Source organism: Pelophylax lessonae, assembly GCF_965119305.1.
Source record: "Pelophylax lessonae genome assembly, chromosome: 5".
In the NCBI taxonomy this organism is placed as follows: Eukaryota; Metazoa; Chordata; class Amphibia; order Anura; family Ranidae; genus Pelophylax; species Pelophylax lessonae.
The window spans coordinates 234,323,059-234,345,129 of record NC_138772.1 but is presented as its reverse complement, the minus strand read 5'-3'; the positions used below and the strand labels follow the sequence as shown (position 1 = coordinate 234,345,129).

The window sequence follows — 22,071 nt, the reverse complement described above, 5'->3', positions numbered from 1 at the left end:
TTGGTTTCTATGTATAGCTGCACCAGATTTTGCACTCTCCAGTTTTAGTAAACCAACCTCATTATGTTGCTGAAAGTCCCTTCCCATAGTTTGTAGGAAATATGAGCATGCATGTAATCCCAAATGATTTTGAATATTACTATACAGTGCCTCAACGTCACGGCTAGCAAAAAGTGTGGTTAGACCAGCTATTTTCTTAGATTACAGTTTTTTCTTCCAGATCACAAGCATCCTCAGTGTATGAGGATAATAAGTATACATGTGGGCAGAGTACTCTGTAAACAAATTTACTTACTCTTTTGTTTAATTCTGGTTGCTGGCTATAATGGGGCGACAAAGTGGGTCCTGTCAGTTTTATGGACCTTTGGTAGGGCATTGAAGGTTGCAATGGTTGGATTAGAGTTAAAAATAGTTACATTCATCCTTGGAGATCAGTTTTTTATCTAGAGCATTTTTTAGTATGTGCTGTAGCTCTTGTGATTATAATTTGTTTGGATCCTTGATAAATGTCACATAATTATTTTCATTGCTGAGAATTAATCAAAACACATTCTTATATAATGACTCTTATCCAAAAGAAACATAAAGAGAAGGAACCCCCCCCCCCCCCCCCCAGGATGGGACTTTAAAGGCAGGCAGTGGGTAACATAGAGTGTCAATATAATAAAAACATGAATTTTATTTTACATAAAGATAAAATTGACAGTACACATCAAGATAAAAACAACAAAGTGGGCCATCTGTATGAGTACAGGTGTACTGTGGGTTCAATCAGGGGGAACAGGAGGGTTTGAGGATGCAATGTCCAACCCAATAGTGTTCACACTGATGTATCCATTTCCAACATGTTTTGGAACATAAAAAAATCCTTCTTCAGGGAATAGGTCTGAAAATAGTACTTAGATCTACAGGGTACAGAGTATAAAACATCATTACAAATATTTTAAAACTTGGTATCTCACTTACATACATACATTTATAATAGCAGATACATTACATTGGTACGTGCATGTTCCCCCTACAGAAATCTAGGGGGATTTTAGATCCTGAATGCCGGTCTCATCAGGAATACAGCACAGATTTAAACAAAACAAACCCATCAGAGAGATAGCAAAAACATTAGGTGTGGCCAAATCAACTGTTTGGAATCCTTAAAAAGAAAGAACGGGGGCGTGGCCGAGCTGCTGATGTGAATGGTCTGTTTCCAGACTTACCTGCCGTTTCTTCTGCTCCCGACTGACTCCGGTGCCTCCCTGGTTGCTGCTGCCGCCTCGGTAAATCCTCTTGTCCCCTTCTGCAATGTCCAAACGATCGAAGGAGGGAAAGTCAGCCGCGGCGGCACAGGCCCAAGATGGCGATCCCGCGCAGCGTGCCTCTCAGAAGGAGAGGTACATGGAGGCTGCTCAAAAACTTTCCGCCAGGCCGACTCCCCGGGACCCTTCTGTCTCCTCCGGTCCGTCTCCCAGCACATCTCCCTGCCCTCCATCTGAGGCAGATGACACAGTGCTGCTGGTTGACCTTTCAGGACAGCTCCAGGATTTGGATCCGGCCTGCACGGATCGAGCCAGGCTGCAGTCCTCCCCCAATTCGGAACCCACACTAAGGGATGTCATGTCTGCAGTTAACACATGCAATTCATCTATTACAGCTCTGACTGCGGAGACTCAGACTGGATTACTAGTTCTTCTGCCACCAAGTTTGCTTTTGGGAAAACTCATGCCACGTTTAATTACCTGGATTGCCTATTTGGATCTATCACACTGCTTACCCCCTTCCTTGAATACCTACGTTCCCGCTCTGTACCCGCGGATGGGGGCCTCAGGCTGGAGCCTTTTATTTTTCGTGTTACTTGCCATGGCTGGAGTACTGGTAGTTTCGTGGAATGTCTGCGGCCTGGGATGCCCACTGAAAAGGGCTATGGTTGCAAACCAACTGCAAAAGTACCACCCAGGCATTATAGGTCTGCAAGAGACTCACCTGCTGGGGGATTCTGTGGGGTGCCTTCGGTACTCATGGGTGGGCTGGGGATACCACTCCACCCACTCCTCATACTCCAGCGGGGTCAGTGTTCTTATTCACAGGTCTCTGGCTTTTCAGGAATTGGGGATGCAGGTCGACTTGAGGGGAGATTTATATTTTTACACTGTATACTATTTCAAGTCACGTGTGTGTCTTAGCGGTGGTGTATGTTCCACCCCCCGTTCTCCTCTTGCACTTTACGATACACAAGCTGGGTATACCGTTACTTGTTATTGGAGACTTTAATGGGATACTGGACCCTGCCAGGGATAGACATCCTCCCTCCTTAGCAGCTGCCAGGGGCACAGCTCTCTCCCGCTTCCTGGTGGAGGTAGACTGGTCTGAGGTATGGCGCCTGAAACACCCTGACACGGTCCAGTTCTCCAGCTTCTCAAAGACGCATTCTTCTTTGTCCCGTATCGATTTATGCGTATGTAATAGGGAAGCCCTCCCCATTGTGGAGGGGATAGAGTATGCCCGGAGAGGAATCTCGGATCATTCCCCGTTAGTGGTCTGGCTCCTGGTAGGGCCGCAGGTGGCTTTGAGCAAGGCCCAGTGGGGCTTGAATGCCTTCTGGCTGAAACTGTTTATGCCGGATAACGACATTTCCGGCGGCCTTCGCCTCTTTCTTTGAGGAGCATGGCCACTCCGGAGACATGATCGTGAGGTAGGATGACTTCAAGTGCTTTCTCTGAGGGGTTTTAATAGCCAACATTAAGAGGGTCCAGACGAAATCAAAACGCTTTGAGGAACAATTGTCACAGTGTGCACAAAGGTTGGAGGGGGAATATATAGCCGATATATGACGATACGAAGGCGGCATGGTTGTCAGCACAATCGGTGTGGGTTGGGGAAATCCGCTCCAAGGCGGACAAGAAACGCTTCTTTGCAAGAACCACCTTTTACGAAGACGGGGAGCGAACGGGCCGCCTGCTATCATGATTAGTGGGGGCGCGCCCTTCGGTTCCCCCCATTGGGGCCCTTCGGCTACCGAACGGTCGCTTGGTGAATACGCAGGAATGTATTATGGCTGAGCTTGTGAGATTTTACACTGATCTGTATTCCCCGTGGGATACTTAAAGCCCGGAGGAATTGCAGGACTATTTAAGTGACATTCCTCTCCCAAAACTGACGGAGGAACAACGGGATCGGCTGGAGGCTCCACTTACTGAGGAGGAGCTGTTGGAAACTGTGGCCCTCTTTCCGGGATCTAAGGCACCCGGGGATGACGGTCTCCCCATTGAGGTCTACCAGCACTTCTCTGGGCTGCTCCTGCCTAAATTGCTGGAGGTGTTTCAGGCCGCTAGGGAGACAGGGGTATTGCCAGACTCTATGTCCAGGGCTAGTATTGTATTACTGCTCAAACCAGATAAAACTTCTACGGACCCGGGATCATATAGACCCATCTCCCTGCTCCAGGTGGATGTCAAGCTATTGGCTAAGGTATTAGCACGGAGAGTAAATACGGTTATAATAACCCATGAACCCACGAAGATCAGGCGGGCTTCATGCCCAATAGGTCTATGGCTCTTAATCTCTGTTGACTATTTGTCGCAATCCAAACACGGGCGTGTAACATGGGAGAGAGGGCACTGCTGTCACTGGACGCAAATAAGGTGTTTGACAGCGTGGAATGGGACTATCTTTGGGCGGTAATGGAAACCTTCGGATTTGGCCCTATTTTTATGTCCTGGGTGAGGTTGCTGTACCATTAGCCACAGGCCTCCATACGGGAGGGAGGCAGGATTTCTGACAGTTTCAGCCTGGGTAGGGGAAGGAGGCAGGGGTGTCCACTTTCCCCACTCATGTTTGCTCTAGCCATTGAACCCCTCGTGGCACACATTAGAGCCCAGAATTCCATCGTAGGGTTTAAGTACGGCCCCCTTCAGGACAAAATCCTGCTATAAGCTGACGATATGCTCCTGACGTTGGGTGACACGGACAACTCCCTGAGGGAAGTTATGACTATTATTACAGAGTTTGGTCGCTTTTCCGGACTCACCATAAACTGGTCTAAATCAGCACTTTTGCAGTTGGATAAGGATGTAGCTCCGTCCTTGGGACCTCTTTGCCCGGTCCCCGTGGTCCATAAATTCAAATATCTGGGGGTGATGGTTTCTGCGGACCCGACTCAATATAGCCTACTCGACATAAGTCCCCTCTTAACGAGATTCCGTGACAAAATCAGAATATGGAATAAACTCTGGCTCTCGCTAGCGGGAAGGGTGAATTATATTAAGATGATCTTGATTCCGCAAATATTATACTTCCTCCATAACTCCCCAATTGTATTTACACTGAAAACCTTCCGCCTCGTGAATACCCTATTCGCGTCCCTACTGTGGAAAGGAAAGGCGGCAAGGATACGCCTGGAACAGTTGCAGAAACCCCGCGATGGGGGTGGTCTTGCTCTCCCAAACCCATGGCTGTACTATCTTGCCTCCCAGCTGCAACACTTGGTGGGCGCGGTCTCAGGGACGTGGGTCGGAGCGGCGTTAACGGTCATGCAATGGTTTACCGGTGCGTGCGGCATACCAGAGGGACTGGAGGCACAGCTTTTTGCCAAATCGAATAGGCGCTACCCTACGTATCGACTCCTTCAAAAGGTGTGGGACAAAACCAAACAGATTCAGCAGGCCTCGGGGTATACCAAGTTCAGCCCGATCTGGTATAATCAATCATACCCTGAATTGCATAAGTTGGACCAGGCAGGTAGATGGCGTGCGTTTGGAGTTACCCACCTAACGCATATTTTACGGGGAGGGTCCCTTTTGCCCTTTGAGCAACTTAAGGACCGCTTTTCAATTCCGGGTACCTTGCGGTTCTATTATTTACAATTACAACACGCGGTGCGGGCACATGCCGCCCTGGGGCAGCTATTCCTGTCCCCGACCCCCGTCTTCTCCCTTATGTAACAATTTACTGACACTAAAGGGTTCATATCCAGTTGCTATGCTTCACTACTAAGTACATTTTTGGAGAAATACCCTGGCAGGGCTTGTGACCAATGGAGCTCTGATATGGGGGAGATCCCGGGTGAGCAGTGGGAGGAGGTCTTGGAGGCGGTGCGCATCTGTTCCCTGAATGTATCTCACCAGGTTTCCCAGCTTCACATCCTACTTAGAGTTCACCATACTCCCTTGAAACTCCACGCCATGGTCCTCCGTGCCGACGACCTCTGTGATCGTTGCCGGAGGGAGGCGGGGGACTTGATTCACTTAATGTGGAGATGCCCAAAGTTGCACAGTTACTGGTCCGCTGGGACTTCCACTATTACCAGAGCCCTGGGGGTGGATATCCCTAGAGATCCCCGACAATGCATTTTGGGCATCTTGGACCAGGTAGTGGAGGACAGATTCTTGAGAGAGGCTGCCACTCGAGCTCTGTTTCAGGCCCGTTTGCTTATCCTGCGACATTGGATAGCACCGGACCCCCCTTCAAACGGGATGTGGTTGGAACAGATGGGTAGTACTCTCCGCATGGAAAAGGTTATTTACCAACAAAGGGGCTCTCCGCAAAAGTTTTCCAAGATATGGGGAATCTGGTTGAACTGCCCGGGCATGGCCCCCAACGACCTCATTATGGATTGTTTGTTAACATAACTTTATGTATTGCAGTGTTAGCAGCTTCATCATAACTGCCTGGAGGCAAAGGGGTGGGGGAAGGCTCTTTTTATTAGTGTGGTGTTATATGGGCTATATGACTTGGATTGAGTATTTGTTTCTTACTGTTGGAATAAGAAAGGTATTGTGTGGGGTAACAAAAATGTTCCAATGTTGACGTTAACTGTTTATTTACTTGTTGTAATGGTGTGAGTTTTTTCAACAGTTTTTCTCTGATTTAAAAAAAAAAATTACTGTATGGTACCCATGGCTTCTGTGCTTTGAGATTTAAAGTGGTAGTAAACTAAAAAAAAAAAAAAATCCCCTTCACGTTAATGCCATAATGTGCTAGTATGCACCTTACAAACGGAGCCCTTCTGTGCGGAGTTGTCACCACTCCCAGCACTTCCATCTTCACTAAGTCTTCCTTCACACTCTCCAGCTGCTTGAATTCACATAGGAATTACCATCACAGCACAGAACTCTCTGCATTCACGGAACTCAGTGTTCCGTAAATGCAGTAAGTACTAAGCATGCACCAGTGACGTCATCGATCAGCTGCAGCTTAAGTCTACTATATGGCGCAAGTTCAAGCCATTTCAAAGGCAACTACAAATTTGAGTTGTATTACTTTAATAGCACTTTAAGATCCAACAGGACTGTATGGGACAGTATATCAATGCGTTGCACAAGAAAGTCTTTTGTAAAACAGGAGGTATTCACATGTCTCATTTCATTGCATGTTTCAAAAAGAAAGCAATTATTCTTCATTTCAATACACTAGGTGGAGCCATGCAAATGATTGATTTTAATCCTTCTGTCCAGTAAGCAGTTTGGAATGAAGATCAGAGAAAGATTTTACCATTAGTTAAAAAGATATTATTTTTTTTTAAATTGTCCACACTGCTTATGCACAATTAGGCACCAGATGCCATGTTCTCTCCAAGACAAAAAGGTGAAATTCTTAGTTTCATTTATTGCTGCTCCAAAAGTACAAAAACAGGTTAGAAAAAATAGAGACTAGGGGTATACCAAGGGACATTAGTAGTTTGACTGCCTGCCAATGCTGTTATATGATCAGGAACTCAACAGTTTGGATTCTGACAATTAGTGTGCTAATGATCATAAGAGCAAGGTTCTCACATTGAAATGCACAGTTAAAAACATTCATGTCTTAGATATACCTGTATAGGTCTGTTAGAGACACAAGTCTTTTTTCCCAGTCTTTTATTTACTGTCTTTAAATCACTCTTTCAACTCACAAACTTATTTACGGTACATTTATATGGGCCTTTTGCCATGGTACGAATCACAATTGCAGGAATCTGCAAAGTGCATCCAACCACCATCACAGTGGGTAATAACTGGCTGTGTGAACAGCTATGAATAACTGTGGCAACCGACAGCCTGAAAGCTGTCAACTAGCCACACATAGATGTCAGCTAGCCGCTCACAGCTGTCAAATCCAACAGCAGAAATCAGTAGATTCCTGCTTCTGAGATTTGCACTATGGCAAAACGCCCACGCGAATGTACCTTTGCACTTTGGCTGCCATTGATATAAAGCTTATGTCAGGACAAGATTGTTTTTAGCTGGCCAGGTCAATAAGCCTTATGTCCAGTGTTAATTTGGGCAGCAAATTTCAATTAGTTTTAGTCTTTTGACTAAAATGCTATTTCAGTTTTAGTCACATTTTAGTCACCTGCAATAGTTTTAGTTTTTTTTTTCTGCATTTTAGTTGACTAAAATCATTTTAGCTGACTAAAATCTCTTTAGTCAACTAGACATGCCCCCTCACCCGAAGGCACCTTGTCCCCAAGGGTCTCCTCCCAACAACCTGTGGGCTCTGGTTGTCGGGGTCTGGGCAGGGGGCTTATCAGAATCTGGGAGCCCTCTTTAACCTCCTTTAGCCCCTCAAATGCTGCCCCCCATGTGGAGTGGTATCGGGTGTATAGTACCCGTACCCATTCACAAAAAAAAGTGACCAAAAAAAAGTTTTTGACAATTCCTTTATTAAAAAAATAAAAAACAATGTCCCCCGATGTACTGTATCTCACAAAAGTGAGTACACCCCTCACATTTTTGTAAATATTTTATTATATTTTTTTATGTGACAACATTGAAGAAATTACACTTTGTTACAATGTAAAGTAGTGAGTGTACAGCTTGTATAACAGTGTAAATTTGCTGTCCCCTCAAAATATCTCAACACACATCCATTAATGTCTAAACTGCTGGCAACAAAAGTGAGTGCACCCCTAAGTTAAAATGTCTAAATTGGGCACAAAGTGTCATATTTTGTGTGGCCACCATTATTTTCCAGCACTACCTTAACCCTCTTGGGCATGGAGTTCACCAGATCTTCAAAGGTTGCCATTGGAGTCCTTTTCCACTCATCCATGACAACATCAGGGAGCTGGTGGATGTTAGAGACTTTGTGCTCCTCCACCTTCCATTTGAAGATGCCCCACAGATGCTCAATAGGGTTTAGGTATGGAGACATGCTTGCCCAGTACATCACCTTTTCCCTCAGCTTCTTTAGGAAGGCAGTGGTCATCTTGGAGGTGTGTTTTGGGTCGTTATGTTGTAATACTGCCCTGTGGCCCAGTCTCTGAAGGGAGGGGATCATGCTCCACTTCAGTATGTTACAGTACATGTTGGCATTGATGATTCCCTGTGCACCACTGCCATTGCTGCCCGCATTGTCTTCTCTGGCCACCTATGCTCTCCTCCACCTCATTGTGTCTTCTGATCCTCCAGTGTCCTCACTTCCCCCTCTGCTGCCTCACTACCTATCAGCGATTGCGGCACTCAGCAGGATTGATCAGGATCAATCAGGTCAGGATGGCGAGTGCTGGTGTGCTGGAGAGTTAATTGTGCCAATAATTTTCTTCCAGATAAAATCAACAACCACAAAGCTAGGCAGCCTAAACAGTCTTTAGAGATTCGAGATCCAGAAAGCACTAAATCAGCGATATCGGCATCAGGGGGTTGATAGCTGCTGCTAATCCAGGACTGATTAATTTTGATAAATTTCAGTCGGTCCACGGAGTCTGTGGACAGACGTGCTCTCTTATTTGTCACAAAACATCTGGCAGAACTAAATGCCCATCTCATGACCTAGTAACCCAGTGGATCATCAATTTCAAAGCTCCCCATGTCTGTTTTGGCCCCTAGATAATCTCCCACCATATGATACAGATGCTGCTGATGGGATGTGGAAGCTAAGAGCCCTGGGGGTGGAGTACTAAAAATGGAAGTCCTCATCTTCCTCCCACTGCTCTGCTCCAAGTGCCTTGTCTATAATGCTACTCAGTCTGCTCCAGCAGGAACACAACAGGGATTGTGCCACTGATGCATGCATTTTCACAGGTCACCATCCTTGTTGCCTCCTCAGATGGTGACAGTACAGTGCATGCATCCTTTATCAACAGTCAAAGTCGAGTTCTACCTGGAGGACATGTCACAAATCAGGCTGTTTATGGGCAGGTGGAATTCTTGCTGAATTTCAGCCAACCGAGTACTGGCTGTGTATGACTGAAATGGCTACAGACTCGCCTGACCTGCTTTAGCAGATCTTTCAACCCTGGGTACCTATTCAAGGAATGCTGCACCACCCAATTGAAGACATGTGCCAGGCATGGCACATGTGTCAACTTTCCCTGTCTAAGAGCGGACAGGAGGCTTGTGCCATTATCGGTCACCACCATTTCTGGCTCCAGCTGGCGTGGCATGAAACACCTCTGGGCCTGCCCCTGCAGAGCTGCAAGAATCTCTGCTCCGGTGTGGCTCCTGTCCCCCAGACAGACCAGCTGAAACACTGCATGGCATCATTTAGCCTGACTTATTGAATAGCACCTTGAACAGTTAGGGGGTACTTGTGGTTCATAGGACAATTCAGCAGAGGAGGGCATGGAGGAGGAGGGGTGGATCTGACAAATCTCACATCATCACCACTAACTTTATGCAGATGTGGTGGCACAACACTAGCAGCACTGAGCCCTGTCCTGCATCCTTCCAAGTTGCAAGCAGAGTTGCAAGCAGTGTGCTGTGAACCAAATATATAGTCCCTGACCATGCTTGCTGGACCATGTGTCAGCAGTGGACCTTGCGGCTGACTGCCTTGAGAGAGAAATTTGCCTGCTAAAGTCTACAGCTGGTGGTGTGCTACTGGCAGATGTTCTGCAAGGACCTGGGACACCCTTCGCTATACCATCATCCCTGTCAGTGGAGGCTGCTGAGAGGTCATGAGGTATAGCAGGGGTAGACGTGAAAGGGGAGGAGGAGCAGAATTGCATCCCTTTTGTGTGGCTTTCAGGTGCTCTTGCCAATGGGGTGAATGGCGGGAGATGTAATGCCTTGTCAAGCATGTGATACCCAAATGGCTGGTGTTTTTGCCATGCTTGATGTTCTTGAGGTAAAGTTTGCAAATTGCAAAAATGTGATTGGCTGCATATATGCTAAAAAGACGGCTAAGCTGTTGGATGTGGACAGCTCCACAATCTGGTGGAATAGGGTGGCTGCTCTCTACTCTTACATGATGACTGCCTCATTTGGGTTGTGCCTCACCCTCACTTTCCTCTGCTGCTCTATCTGACACCCAAGTCGCATCAGTGACCTCATCATCATCTTGCCCTTCATTCTCCTATTCACTGGAGACAACTTGGCAATACGCTGCGGTTGGGGGAACATGACTGCCATTTTGTTGTTTACCAGTGTTCTCCCCTCTATGTAGACTCATGTTCCTACCTTCCTCAACCTCAGAACCAAGATTTGAACCAAGTAATGGCTGTGCATCATAAGGAGCAAGTGGTTGACGCTGGGTTCAAATAACTCAGCTGACTCCTCCATGCCTGATGCTTGGGCTATGGCAGGAGTAGCAGTGGACAAGGAGGCAGAATAAGCCACTCTGGCAGTTGCTGGAGACTGCGCACTAGTCACTTTTGAACAATATGTAATAAAGATGGGGAAATGTGTACGTGGATGCACTTTAAACAAAAGAAAGTGGTGTTTGGTGCACTTTAACCTGAGTACTCACTACACAGACACACTCCACTGATACACTATAATATACTGCAGTAAAACTGCACTGACGCACTGCAATATACTTAAGTAAACATGAAATAACACACTGAAAAATGCTGCAGTGAAATACACTGCGTTAAACATGCACTAACACATTGCAATATACTGCAGTAAACGCGCACTAACCTACTGAAATATACTGCGATGAAATATACTGCGCTAAACGTGCACTAACGCACTAAAATATATTGCACTGAAATATGTTGCATCAAGCCTGCACTATCGCACAGAAATATACTGCATTAAACGTGCAGTAATGCCCTGAAGTATACTGCAGGAAATCTGCCCTGACAAAATAAACTGACGCTAAAGTAAAAATGAATAGTCGCACTACACTCACACTAAGCTATCACTAGATTCACACTAAAATGATACTCTACAGTCACAATAGAATAACAATAGCCCACTATATCACACTAACTCTCTAGAAACACTGAACAGAGCCCTGTTCTATCTCTCTCTCCACGCCAATATCACACAACAAATGTCCGCTATGAGAATAATATTTTTATACTGTGGGCTGCGACTAAGAGCAATGAGCCATGATTGGATAGAGTCACCATGACAGTGTTCAATCAAGGCTCTGACAGTGCTATGTGCCCTGATTGGGCAAAGCTTTTATTGTGTCAGCCAATAAGCTTCCAATGCACTGTGCGCGGCGCAGTGCATTGTGGTTGTTCAGCGGGCCAAACAAATGGTTGAACGCCCAGATAATTCTGGACTAGAATAGTACCACTGGACTGGCATAGGGCCAATGTGGTGTCTTTATTTAAAAAGGGATCAAAGTCTTTCCCAGGTAACTATAGACCTGTTAGTTTAATGTCTATAGTTGGGAAGATACTGGAGAGTATAATAAAAGACCACATAGATGAGTTATTGCTGGAAAAAAAATATTTTAAGCAACAAACAGCATGGATTCATGAAAGACAGAAGTTGTCAAACAAATCTGTTTTTTTTTATTTTTTATGAGGCAAGTAAAACCTTGGACAGAGGGGTGGCTGTTGACGTGGTATACTTACATTTTGCAACAACATGTAGAAATACATAGGTGGTCCATATAGTGAACTTGGTGTTGAGTTTCTCACTTTAGGGTCATCACAGAGGACAAGGGGGCACTCTTTACATCTAGAGGAAAACAGATTTAATCTCCAAATACGGAAATGTTTCTTCACAGTAAGAGCTGTGAAAATGCGGAATAGACTCCCCCAAGAGCTGGTTCTGGCCAGCTCAGTAGATTTCTTAAAAAAAGACCTAGATTATTTCCTAAATGAATATAATATAACTGGATATTAACATTTATAGGTAATGTTGATCCAGGGAATATTGGATTACCTCTCAAGAGATCAGGAAGGAATTGTTCTCCTGCTGGAGCAAATTGGATCTTGCTTTGCTGGGGTTTTTCCACCTTTGCCTAAGATTGTATGATTTTTTTTTCTTCCTTTTATTGGTTGAACTAGATGGAAGTGCAGTCGCTGTAGATTTGAGGGGGACATGCAAGCAAAATAAAAACAGCATTTTTGCTTGCAGGTTTGGATGATAGAAATCAGCAGAGCTTCCCCTCAAATCTACAGCAACTGCACTTGTAGTGCACAGTGTGTTTGCCTTTAGTAAATCAATTGATATACAGTATAGTTAATGTTTGTTCTTGTGTTTAATACTGCTTTAAGGGCTTATGCACACAGGCATAAAAACCATGCTCACATCTAGATAGAGTATGTTTTTTTTTACAGATCCGAACACAGCAGTATTGTATATAATGGTATTGTATATAGAGGCGTTCATTGTATGGAGTGTTGGTTTCTTATGTCCCCCGAATATGTATATGGGCTAATGTAGCATTTAATCAGCAGGCTGCTCCATGTGCACAGCCATGGTTTGACATCTTTGAATACCTTTGGTATATGGGGTGAGGCTGCAGACATATAAATAGTCCAGACATTTGCATATTGTTTTTAAGGTGTAAACAGCACTGAAACCAGCAAAATCTGGACAAATAGAAAATCAGAAATTCTGAGGCAGGGCATTAAGAGCAATGTGCTGCAGTTTGGCAGAAAGCCTGTTCCTATCTAGCTGAAAACTGGAGCATGCTTTCTAATTGTAGCCTATTGATCTTAAGCAACCCCTTTGAATTTTTGATTTCTATCTGCCCAGATTTCTGCAGCCTCAGCTCTAATTAAGCTCTGATGAAGGGGGCCCCAGAACCCTTGAAACACGTTGGCTTTTAATGGACACCAAAAATAATATGCAAGTGTCAACTGATTATTTGATTGGTGCTCCTCTTGTTATACCTTTGCATATACCTATTGTTCAATTTTATCATTTATATTTTCTGTGCAGATCAAGTAGCTGTGCAAGAAAGTTAGAAGTTTGGTTGAAAAAAAAAACTGGTGGGTGTACCTTACAGCTATTTATGTACTTATTTCTGCGTTAAAAATGATTTCTTCTTTTTTATCTCAGCAGGATCTCGGTCATCTTATACAAGTCAGCACAGCCACCTGGGCCCAGAACTAAGGGCCTTACAATCCCCTGAACATCATATAGAACCCATTTATGAAGACCGGGTTTACCAGAAGCCACCTATAAGGAGCCTCAGCCAAAGCCAGGGAGATCCATTACTACCAGCACACACTGGTTCATATTGCAACAATACAGGTAAGCAGTATTTCACAGCTAGTAATTTATACCTTTTTCTTTTTTTTTGCCAGTGACATATGTTGAACATAATTTTATAGGCTAATTCACAGAAATGTAGAGACAGTAACAATGTAATTTATAAAAAAAAAAAAAAAAAAAACACATTAAATACAAATCAACAATTACATAATATGCATTGTTTAAAAAATAAAGCTACATTTATTTTGTTCATTTTCTGTTTTTACTGTTTTTTTATAACTTTGTTTTTTGAGGTTTGAGGTGGAGGTTTGAGGTGGGGTTCTCTGGATGGTAAGCAAGGAGACAGAAAGTGAGCCTCTTATAGCTTCTGCTGGATTAGGTAGCTTTAAGGTATGGGCTGTGGTGTATCTATGAAACATTAGGGGCTTTAAAGGATTGGTCTTTGTGTTTCATTGAGGGTTTCCAAACCAGACTTGGTCAGGTAACTGATAGTAAAATAGAATAAAGATTGGCTCATTTGTATAGCTACGAATGAGTTAATTGTAAGAAAGTTCAGTTTTTTTCACTGTTTTGCAACAGTCCATCTAGCTGTTGCTGAAGAAATAAACTAATTTTTTTCTGGGGCTTATGAATCCCAGGTGTGTACTCACTTTTGTTGACAGCGTTTTAGACATTAATGGCTGTTTGTTGAGTTATTTTGAGGGGACAGCAAATTTACACTGTTATGCAAGCTGTACACTCACTACTTTACATTGCAGTAAAGTAGCATTTCTTCAGTGTTGTCACATGAAAAGATAATAAAATATTTACAAAAACGTTAGGGGTGTACTCACTTTTGTGAGATACTGTATTGCCCAATTGTTTGGTAAAACAGTACCCAGATACCAAACATGACATGCTTTAAAATTGCGCACACCCATGCAGTGGTGACAAACTGCGTACATTTTTAAAAGCCTTTACAGGTTACCACTTTAGATTTACAGAGGAGGTCTACTGCAAGAGTTACTGCCCTCGATCTGACGTTCGAGGCGATACCTCACATACATGGTGCAATTTCTGTTTACAGATGACAACAGACCGATGCTTGCATTTTATTTTGTTACCTTCCCTTTAATTTTTTTTTTTTTTAACATTTTTATAGTTATCACAGGAAATTTCCCCAATGATAGCAATAAGTAGTGACAGGTACTCTTTTTGAAAAAATTGGGGTCTGTCAGACTCTAGATCTCTCCTCTGCCCTTAAAGCATCTGACCACACCAAGATTGGTGTGATAAGATGCTTTCCCAATTTCCCAATGGCGCTGTTTATATCTGGCGAAACCAAAGTCATGAAATGCTCGTAGCTTCCGTGTCTTAGGCCATAGATATAATTGGACATCTGGAAAATGCCTCTCATGCAGCCGGCTCACTGCGTCTGGATTGTGAATTTGGGCCACAACACCCTCTGGATACAGAAGGGCTGTGATGATCTCTTCCTGGAAATTTAGGTAGGATCCACTTCTTCCTGATGCTTTGTATAGCACATAAGCTATCAGCAGAGCCAATTGGAATAAGTATACAGACACTTTCTTGTACCAGCATCTGGAATTACGGGCAATTAGGTACGGCACCATCATCTGGTCATTGAAGTCCACTCCTCCCATGTTAAGGTTGTATTAGTGAACACAGAGGGGCTTGCTGACAACACCAGTCGCCGTTGCAATTTGGACTGTCGTATCTGCGTGAATGGAGGACAGAACGAAAACATTCAGTGTTTCCCTCCACTTCACTGCAAGCAATTTATTACACTTTAAGCTGGCTCTCCCCCCCCCCCCCTCTAAGTCGGGAATCTACAAATTGTTGGGGGGAAGCCCCAGTGATTCGGTTGCACGGTGCCACATGCGCCAACTGCAGAATCAAAAAGGTGACTAAAAAGTGGCATGCTTTTGTAAAATTTGTCCACGTATAAATGGTACCCCTTTCGAATAAGGGTGACACCAAGTCCCAAACAATCTTGCCACTGCTCCCCATGTAGTCTGGGCAGTTAGGGGGCTCCACATTGCTATCTTTTCCCTTGTAAATCCAGAAAATACATGTATAGCCTGTTGCCCTGTCACAGAGCTTTTACATCTTGTCCCCAAATCTGGCACGCTTGCTGGGGGGGAAACTGTTTGAAAACAAGGCAGACAGAAAATGTAATCAGGGACTCATCAACGTGGACAGCTTGTTGGGGCATATACAAGACTGCAAACTTTTGGTTGAAGAGATTTATGAGAGGCCTAATTTTGTGGAGCCGGTCATATCCAGGATCACGCCAAGGACGACTGAGTTTATTGTCATTAAAATGCATGAACCGCAAGATTTGCTCGTATCCAGTTCTGGCCATGGCAGCAGAGAACACAGGCATATAATGAGTTGGGTCAGTGGACCAGTATGACCACATCTTACTCTTTTTTGTAATGCCCCTGATGAGGGATAGGCCCAGAAAGGTTTTAAATTTGGAAACATTGATACATTTCCATGCAAATTCTCTGGCAAGGGTCAAATTTGGATTTGCCTCGATAAATTGATCAGCATATAAATTGCTTTGGTCCACAATAGATCTGTACAGATCTTCTATGAAAAACAGCTCATTGAAATCACGGGGAGTAAAATCAGCTGTCTCCACCTGAATTCCAGGTTGGCCAGGGAATGGGGGTAATACGGGCACTGCAGAAGTGGTGGGCTCCCAATCAGAATTTCAAGTGCATCAGGAAGGACACTATGGGCTCTATGGCCCTGCCTTCAAATTCTTGGTGGCTGTGGGACACTACTTGTGCTCGTCACCGCACCAGCTTGAACTACACTTATGGGACTCGCCATGTCACCAAGTGGTACTGCAGTGCTGGTTTGACTACAACCAGGATGTACTAGGCCACTGGTGCTTGCCAGTTCCCCAGAAGGTTGAGCGACACTCTGCTGCATACGAGAACCCTTTGATTGTTGCAACTCAGCAACAGAAGAGCAGGGTTGGGTACGTCTGACCTTAGCAGGAACCACTACTCTGCACCATGTAGGCCTCTTTACTAGTGTACCTCTTTTTGGACATTTTGGCCAATACATTTATAGGTACCTAGTGTGACTCACAGGTAAAAAAGCACCTTGTTGTCAAGGACTGTTTTTAACCGCTACCAAAAAATGTAACTGCTAGTGCTAGCAGAGATCAGGCCTGACTCTGCTAACGCTGCAGTTTAGTGTGGTGTGTATTGGAAGTGACAGTAATCTACTCATACTGCACTTCTTGGGGGCTGGGCGGAGGGGTTTTAACAATACGTATTATTGAAACACATTGAGGTTTACTATTACCAGTCTTGAATTTGCTTTAAAGGAGATTTATGGGAATCCGTTTTTTCCACCATTTACATTTACCTAAGTGGATGCAGAATCGGTCCGATGGTCTGTCCCCCGACGCCTCTACACCGAGAACCGAGCAATTAAACACTGCCGATCACTCGGTTCTGACATCTCCCCGAGCAGAGAGCTGCTGTCAGTCAGCAACTCTCTGCTCTGCCCCCTCCTTGCTCATTGGAGCGCTGGGCTGTTGAGGGGCGGGGAGTGGCTGGCTCAGGCTCTCAGCAGCTCGCAGAGAGGCTGAGCCGGGAGTTGGTCCAGTGGTCCGTAGTCGTAATGACGCGGTGCCTGGATTGACATCTGTGACGTCAGCAGAGAATGGACTTCAGACCACTCTCTGCTTGAAATGGGTCACAGGAGTGCAGAACAAACTTAAGCTTTGACTGTACATCTCATTTAAAGTGGTTGTTAAGCCATGCAGCGATCCCCTCTGCTATGTTAAATAATATCCCCAGTGCATTTGTTTTTTTTACAATTGCCGCTGTGTATCTAATTTCAGAGTGCCAGTTGGCGCTCACATGACCGGCTGCATCTCTCCTCTCTCGAGCTGACAGCAAAACAGGCGGGGCTGAGAAATGCTGATGTCAGCCAGGAGGAGGAGAGGAGGAGAGAGACGGTCGGTCATGTGGGCACTCTGAAATCAGGTACACAGCGACATTTTTTTTAACCACTTTACCACTGGAGGATTTTGCTGTCTTACGTCTGGGCCACTTTTTGCGATTCGGCACTGTGCAACTTTAACTGACAATTGCGCGGCCATGCGACGCTGTACCCAAAAGAAATTTATGTCCTTTTTTTCCCACAAACAAAGATTTCTTTTGGTGGTATTTGATCACCTGTGCGATTTTTACTTTTTGCGCTATAAACAAAAAAAGAGCAACAATTTTGAAAAAAATCAACATTTATCATTTTAGGCCAAATTGATTTCTGCTACATATTTTTGGTAAAAAAAAAATCGCAATAAGCGTATTTTGATTGGTTTGCGCAAAAGGTATTGCGTTTACTAACTAAGGGAAATATTTCTGTCGTTTTTGGTGGTTTTTTTTATCGAGCAATGGCGGCGATTTTTTTTGCTGGACTGCGACATTGCGGCGGACAGATCGGATCTTTGACTGACATTTTTGACACTTTTGGGGTTACCAGTGACATTACTACAGTAATCAGTGCTATACATATGCACTGTTACTGTAAAAAATGACACTGGCAGGGAAGGGGTTAATTTTATTGGAGAGGGAGGGGTTAATGTATGCCTGGTGCTTACTGACGTGTGTGGGGGGAGGTGACTGAGTGACTCAAGGACAGATCGCAGGTTCAGCTATGCTGAACCCTGCAATCTGACCCTGCCTGTCACTTCGGAGATCCGCCCGCTTTGTTTACACAAGCGGGCGGATCTCCAGACTCGATTCCCCGACGATCGGGGAAGAGCAGCGGCGATCGCCGCTGCTCCTCCCCTGGCCCGATTCCCGCTGTGACTGAATACAGCGGGAGCGAGCCTCCGGCGGCGCGCGCGCGCCGCCGAGTACGGGGAGGGTCTGCCGACGTAGGTCTACATCGTCAGACCTACAACAGCCACTTTGCCGCAGTAGTGCTCTAGTGAGCAGACGGCAAGTGGTTAAAATACAAATGTACTGGACATTATTTAACATAACAGAGGGGATTGTTGCAAGGTTGTTGTATTATGAGAGCAGTTGAAGGGGAGGATTGTGGAGTGGACAGAGCTGTCAGGCAGGGAGGGGAGAAGGCAGAGCAGAGAGGAGGGGAGAGAGGACAGAGAAGAGCTGTGGATGATGGAGGCACGTAAACTGATCACGGTGTCAGGGCTCAGCAGCCATGATAAACTGTGGTCAGTTTACAGGGGGGGAGGGCATAGCCAGGCAAGATCAGCCAGGTATTTTCAGGTGATACAGGGGGCCATATTACACGGCACAAGCACTGTGCTGTATAACATGCTTTAACCACTTAAGGATCGTCCTCCTGTAGGTATACGTCGGTCGCGCACCTGCAGCGGGGACTCCAATGCATGGGGCAGGCGGCTCCGATTGCCGCTTGACACCCACGATCGTCCCCCGCTGAGAGAGAAGAACGGTCAGCTGTTGTAAACACAGCTGACTGTTCTTCTCTCTGGAATGATCACAGTGCTCCTGTGATCCTGCTATATAGGATCACAGGTCTCTGTGATCATTTCACAAGCCCCGCCCCCCATACAGTTAGAAACACTCCCCTAGGCTCACATTTAACCCCTTGATCACCCAGTGTTAACCCCTTCCCTGCCAATGTCATTATTACAGTAACTGCATATTTTTAGCACTGATTACTGTAGTAATATCACTGGTCCCCCCAAAAATGTCAGTTAGGGGTCCGATCTGTCTGCCGCAATGTCACAGTCCCGCTAAAAATCACAGTTTGCGCCATTACTAGTAAAAAAGAAAAAACAATAAAAATGACTTAAATCTTTCCCGTAGTTAGTAGACACAATAACTTTTGCGCAAGCCAATCAAAATAAGCTTATTGCAATTTTTTTACCAAAAATATGTAGCAGAAAAACAAATTGGCCTAAAATGTTAAATTTTGATTTTAAAATTTTTTTTTGGAATGTTATATATCAGAAAGGGAAAAATATTGTTTTTTTTTTTTTTTTTTTCAGAATTGTCGCCCTTTTTTGTGTTTAGCACAAAATATAAAAATCGCACAGGTGATCAAATACCACCAAAAGAAAGCTCTATTTGTGGGAAAAAAAATACATCAACTTTATTTGGGTACAGCATCGCACGACCGCGCAATTGTTCGTTAAAATAACACAGGGCCGAATTGAAAAAAATGGCCTGGTCATTAAGGGGGTAAATCCTTCCTTCCTATATTCTCCGACTACTCATATAGAGGTGACCATTACAGTACATTGGTTTTGATACAATAGGTTAATTTGTGTGATACACAAGATACAATGTCTGGTAAATGAATCAGTCCAAAAAGTGAAAAAGTCTCACACATGTGGTATCGCCACACTTGGGAGGAGTAGCAAAAAGCGTTTGGGGTGAAATACTAAGTATGCCTATGCAGTGTGTGAAAAATATCTTATTAAACTGACAACTTTGTGTAAAAATAATAATTTTCATTCCCCATTTTCCAAAAACGTGTGGCAAAATAATAAGCCTTTAAAAGACTTACTATGCCTCTTAGAAATTACTTTGGGGTAATTGCTTTCCAAATGTGGTCATTTTGTGGGTGTTTCCACTGTTCTGGTACTCCAGGGCCTCCAAAAATGTAATAGGTAGCCAGGAAATGAGATGCCTAATTTATGCCCCGGGTACCCTTAACCTCCCTAGCGGTGATCCCGAGCGTGACTCGGGGTTAATTTTTTCAGTCAGGAGCTGTAACCCTGAGTCACGCTCGGGGTAGTATTGCAGAGTGCCAGCAGAGCCCCCTTAGCTCCCCGGGTAATGCACTTACCTTGTCCCGGCGATCCAGCGATGTCCTTCGCTCCGATCGCCGGCTGACCGGCGTCTGACTTCCTGGTTCCGTTCCCTGCGAGCAGAGGCGGTGCACGGGAGCGGAACTGGGTGGGAATTTCAAACATTGTAAAAATAAATAAAAGAGGTGATACAATGTAATCTGAGAGGATTACACTGTATCACCTCAGATTACCTCAGATCTGACATTTGTCACAGTACAGTGCCCCTTGCCTGACATTATATTGTCATTTGTGCCCAAAAAAAATAAATATTGTGGCATCAAAAAAGCGCCACTTTACTAAAGCGCTTTTGGACCAGCTGAGTGACAGCGGCAGCGACCCGGAGGTGCTCGCGGAAGTGAACGATAGTGAGTCATGGGGTGATTTGTCGTCTGACACTGACACGGATCTGGCAAGTGACAATGCGATGATCCTGCACCTGACCTCAGCGATGTGCGCACTTGGTGTGCTATTGACTGCGATGCGGACCAGGTAGCGCCCCCAAGATTCCTGTTCACTGGATCACCTGGGATGAAGGTAGATGTCCAGCGTGACAACCCTCTGGCATACCTGCAAGTATTTCTCACTGAGGAGGTAATTGAAAAAATTGTCACAGAGACGAATCGCTACCAAGAGCAGCAATCCGCTACGCTGCATGCCAGGTTTTCCAGAAGCAGAAAGTGGGAACCGGTGACGAAAGAGGATATGTGGCAGTTTCTGGGACTCATCTTTCTTCAGGGGTTGGTGGGGAAACCATTCCAGAAATGGTACTGGACCACCAACAAGCTACTGGCCACTCCGTTTTTTGGCATTGTGATGTCTGAATACCACTTTTCCCTGATTATGAAGTATTTCCACTTCACAAGCAATGACGAGTTTGATGAGGCCACGCATCCTGCACCCAAACTCAAAAAAATCTGGGAGGTATGGCAAATTATTGTGGCCAATTTCCAGCGGACATACGTGCCAGAAAGGGACATCAGCGGGGATAAGAGTTTGATGGCCTACAAGGGACACCTAAGCTGGATACAGTACATTGCATCCAAAAGAGCACGGTTTGGCATCAAATCCTATATGCTCTGCGAGTCATCCACGGGGTACATCTGGAATTCGGTAATTTACACCAGTAAAGGCACTAAGTTCAACCCCAGGTACAGCGGCTATGGGGTGGCCACATCATCCGTCCTTACATTGCTGGAGCCATTGCTGAACCAGGGATATTGTATGACCATGGACAATTTCTATACGTCCCCGGAACTATATGAGGTTTTGTTACAAAATAAAACCGACGCATATGGCACCGTTAGGCCAAACCGACGAGACATGCCATCTTTGTTTGCCAAAAAAAAACTAAAAACCGGAGAAATGGTTGCCTGGCAGAAGGGTAAGATGATGGCAATGCGATGGCGAGACAAGAAGGACGTGTGTCTCATGAGCACTGTGCACAATACCTCCACTGCCATGGTCCACACAAAATGTGGGAAAGATGTGCTGAAGCCGCAAGTCGTGATAGACTATAACAAAACAATGGGAGGTGTCGACAGAGCCGATCAGGCCATGACATTCTATCCGGCTATGCGCACCAAGCAAAAAAAAATATTATAAAAAATATTCAGACATCTTCTGGAACAATGTCTTTGGAACGCTTATATCCTGCACAGAGCAAAGAGTGACAAGCCTCTTGCTCATTCTGAGTTTGCCTGGAAGGTGGCTGAGCAGATTTTTGTCAAGCACCAGACACCATCTGGAATTGTAAATAGACCTGGACGTCGTGCTGTTGACGTTGTCAACCCAGAAAGCCTGACCGGTCGTCACTTTGCAGACTATATCCCGCCAACCGCAAAAAAGGCAGCACCTACCAGGATGTGCATAGTTGGCTGCTCAAAGAGAGATGGCAATGGAAATAAAGTCTGAAAGGAAACCAGGTTCCATTGT

General features: G+C 45.0%; 1 protein-coding gene across 4 annotated transcripts in view; it reads left to right on the top strand.

Annotated features, from left to right (window-relative positions):
* Window positions 1-22,071, top strand: part of CTNND2 (catenin delta 2) — a 921,118-nt gene that overhangs the window by 365,845 nt on the left and 533,202 nt on the right. For 2 of the 4 annotated variants that reach the window (XM_082258174.1, XM_082258172.1), the window contains exon 8: window positions 13,167-13,358. In XM_082258174.1, coding sequence (XP_082114300.1) covers window positions 13,167-13,358 — 192 coding nt within the window. Of the gene's footprint in view, window positions 1-13,163; window positions 13,359-22,071 lie in introns of all 4 variants that reach the window. The other 2 variants (XM_082258173.1, XM_082258171.1) reach the window with 1 other exon arrangement.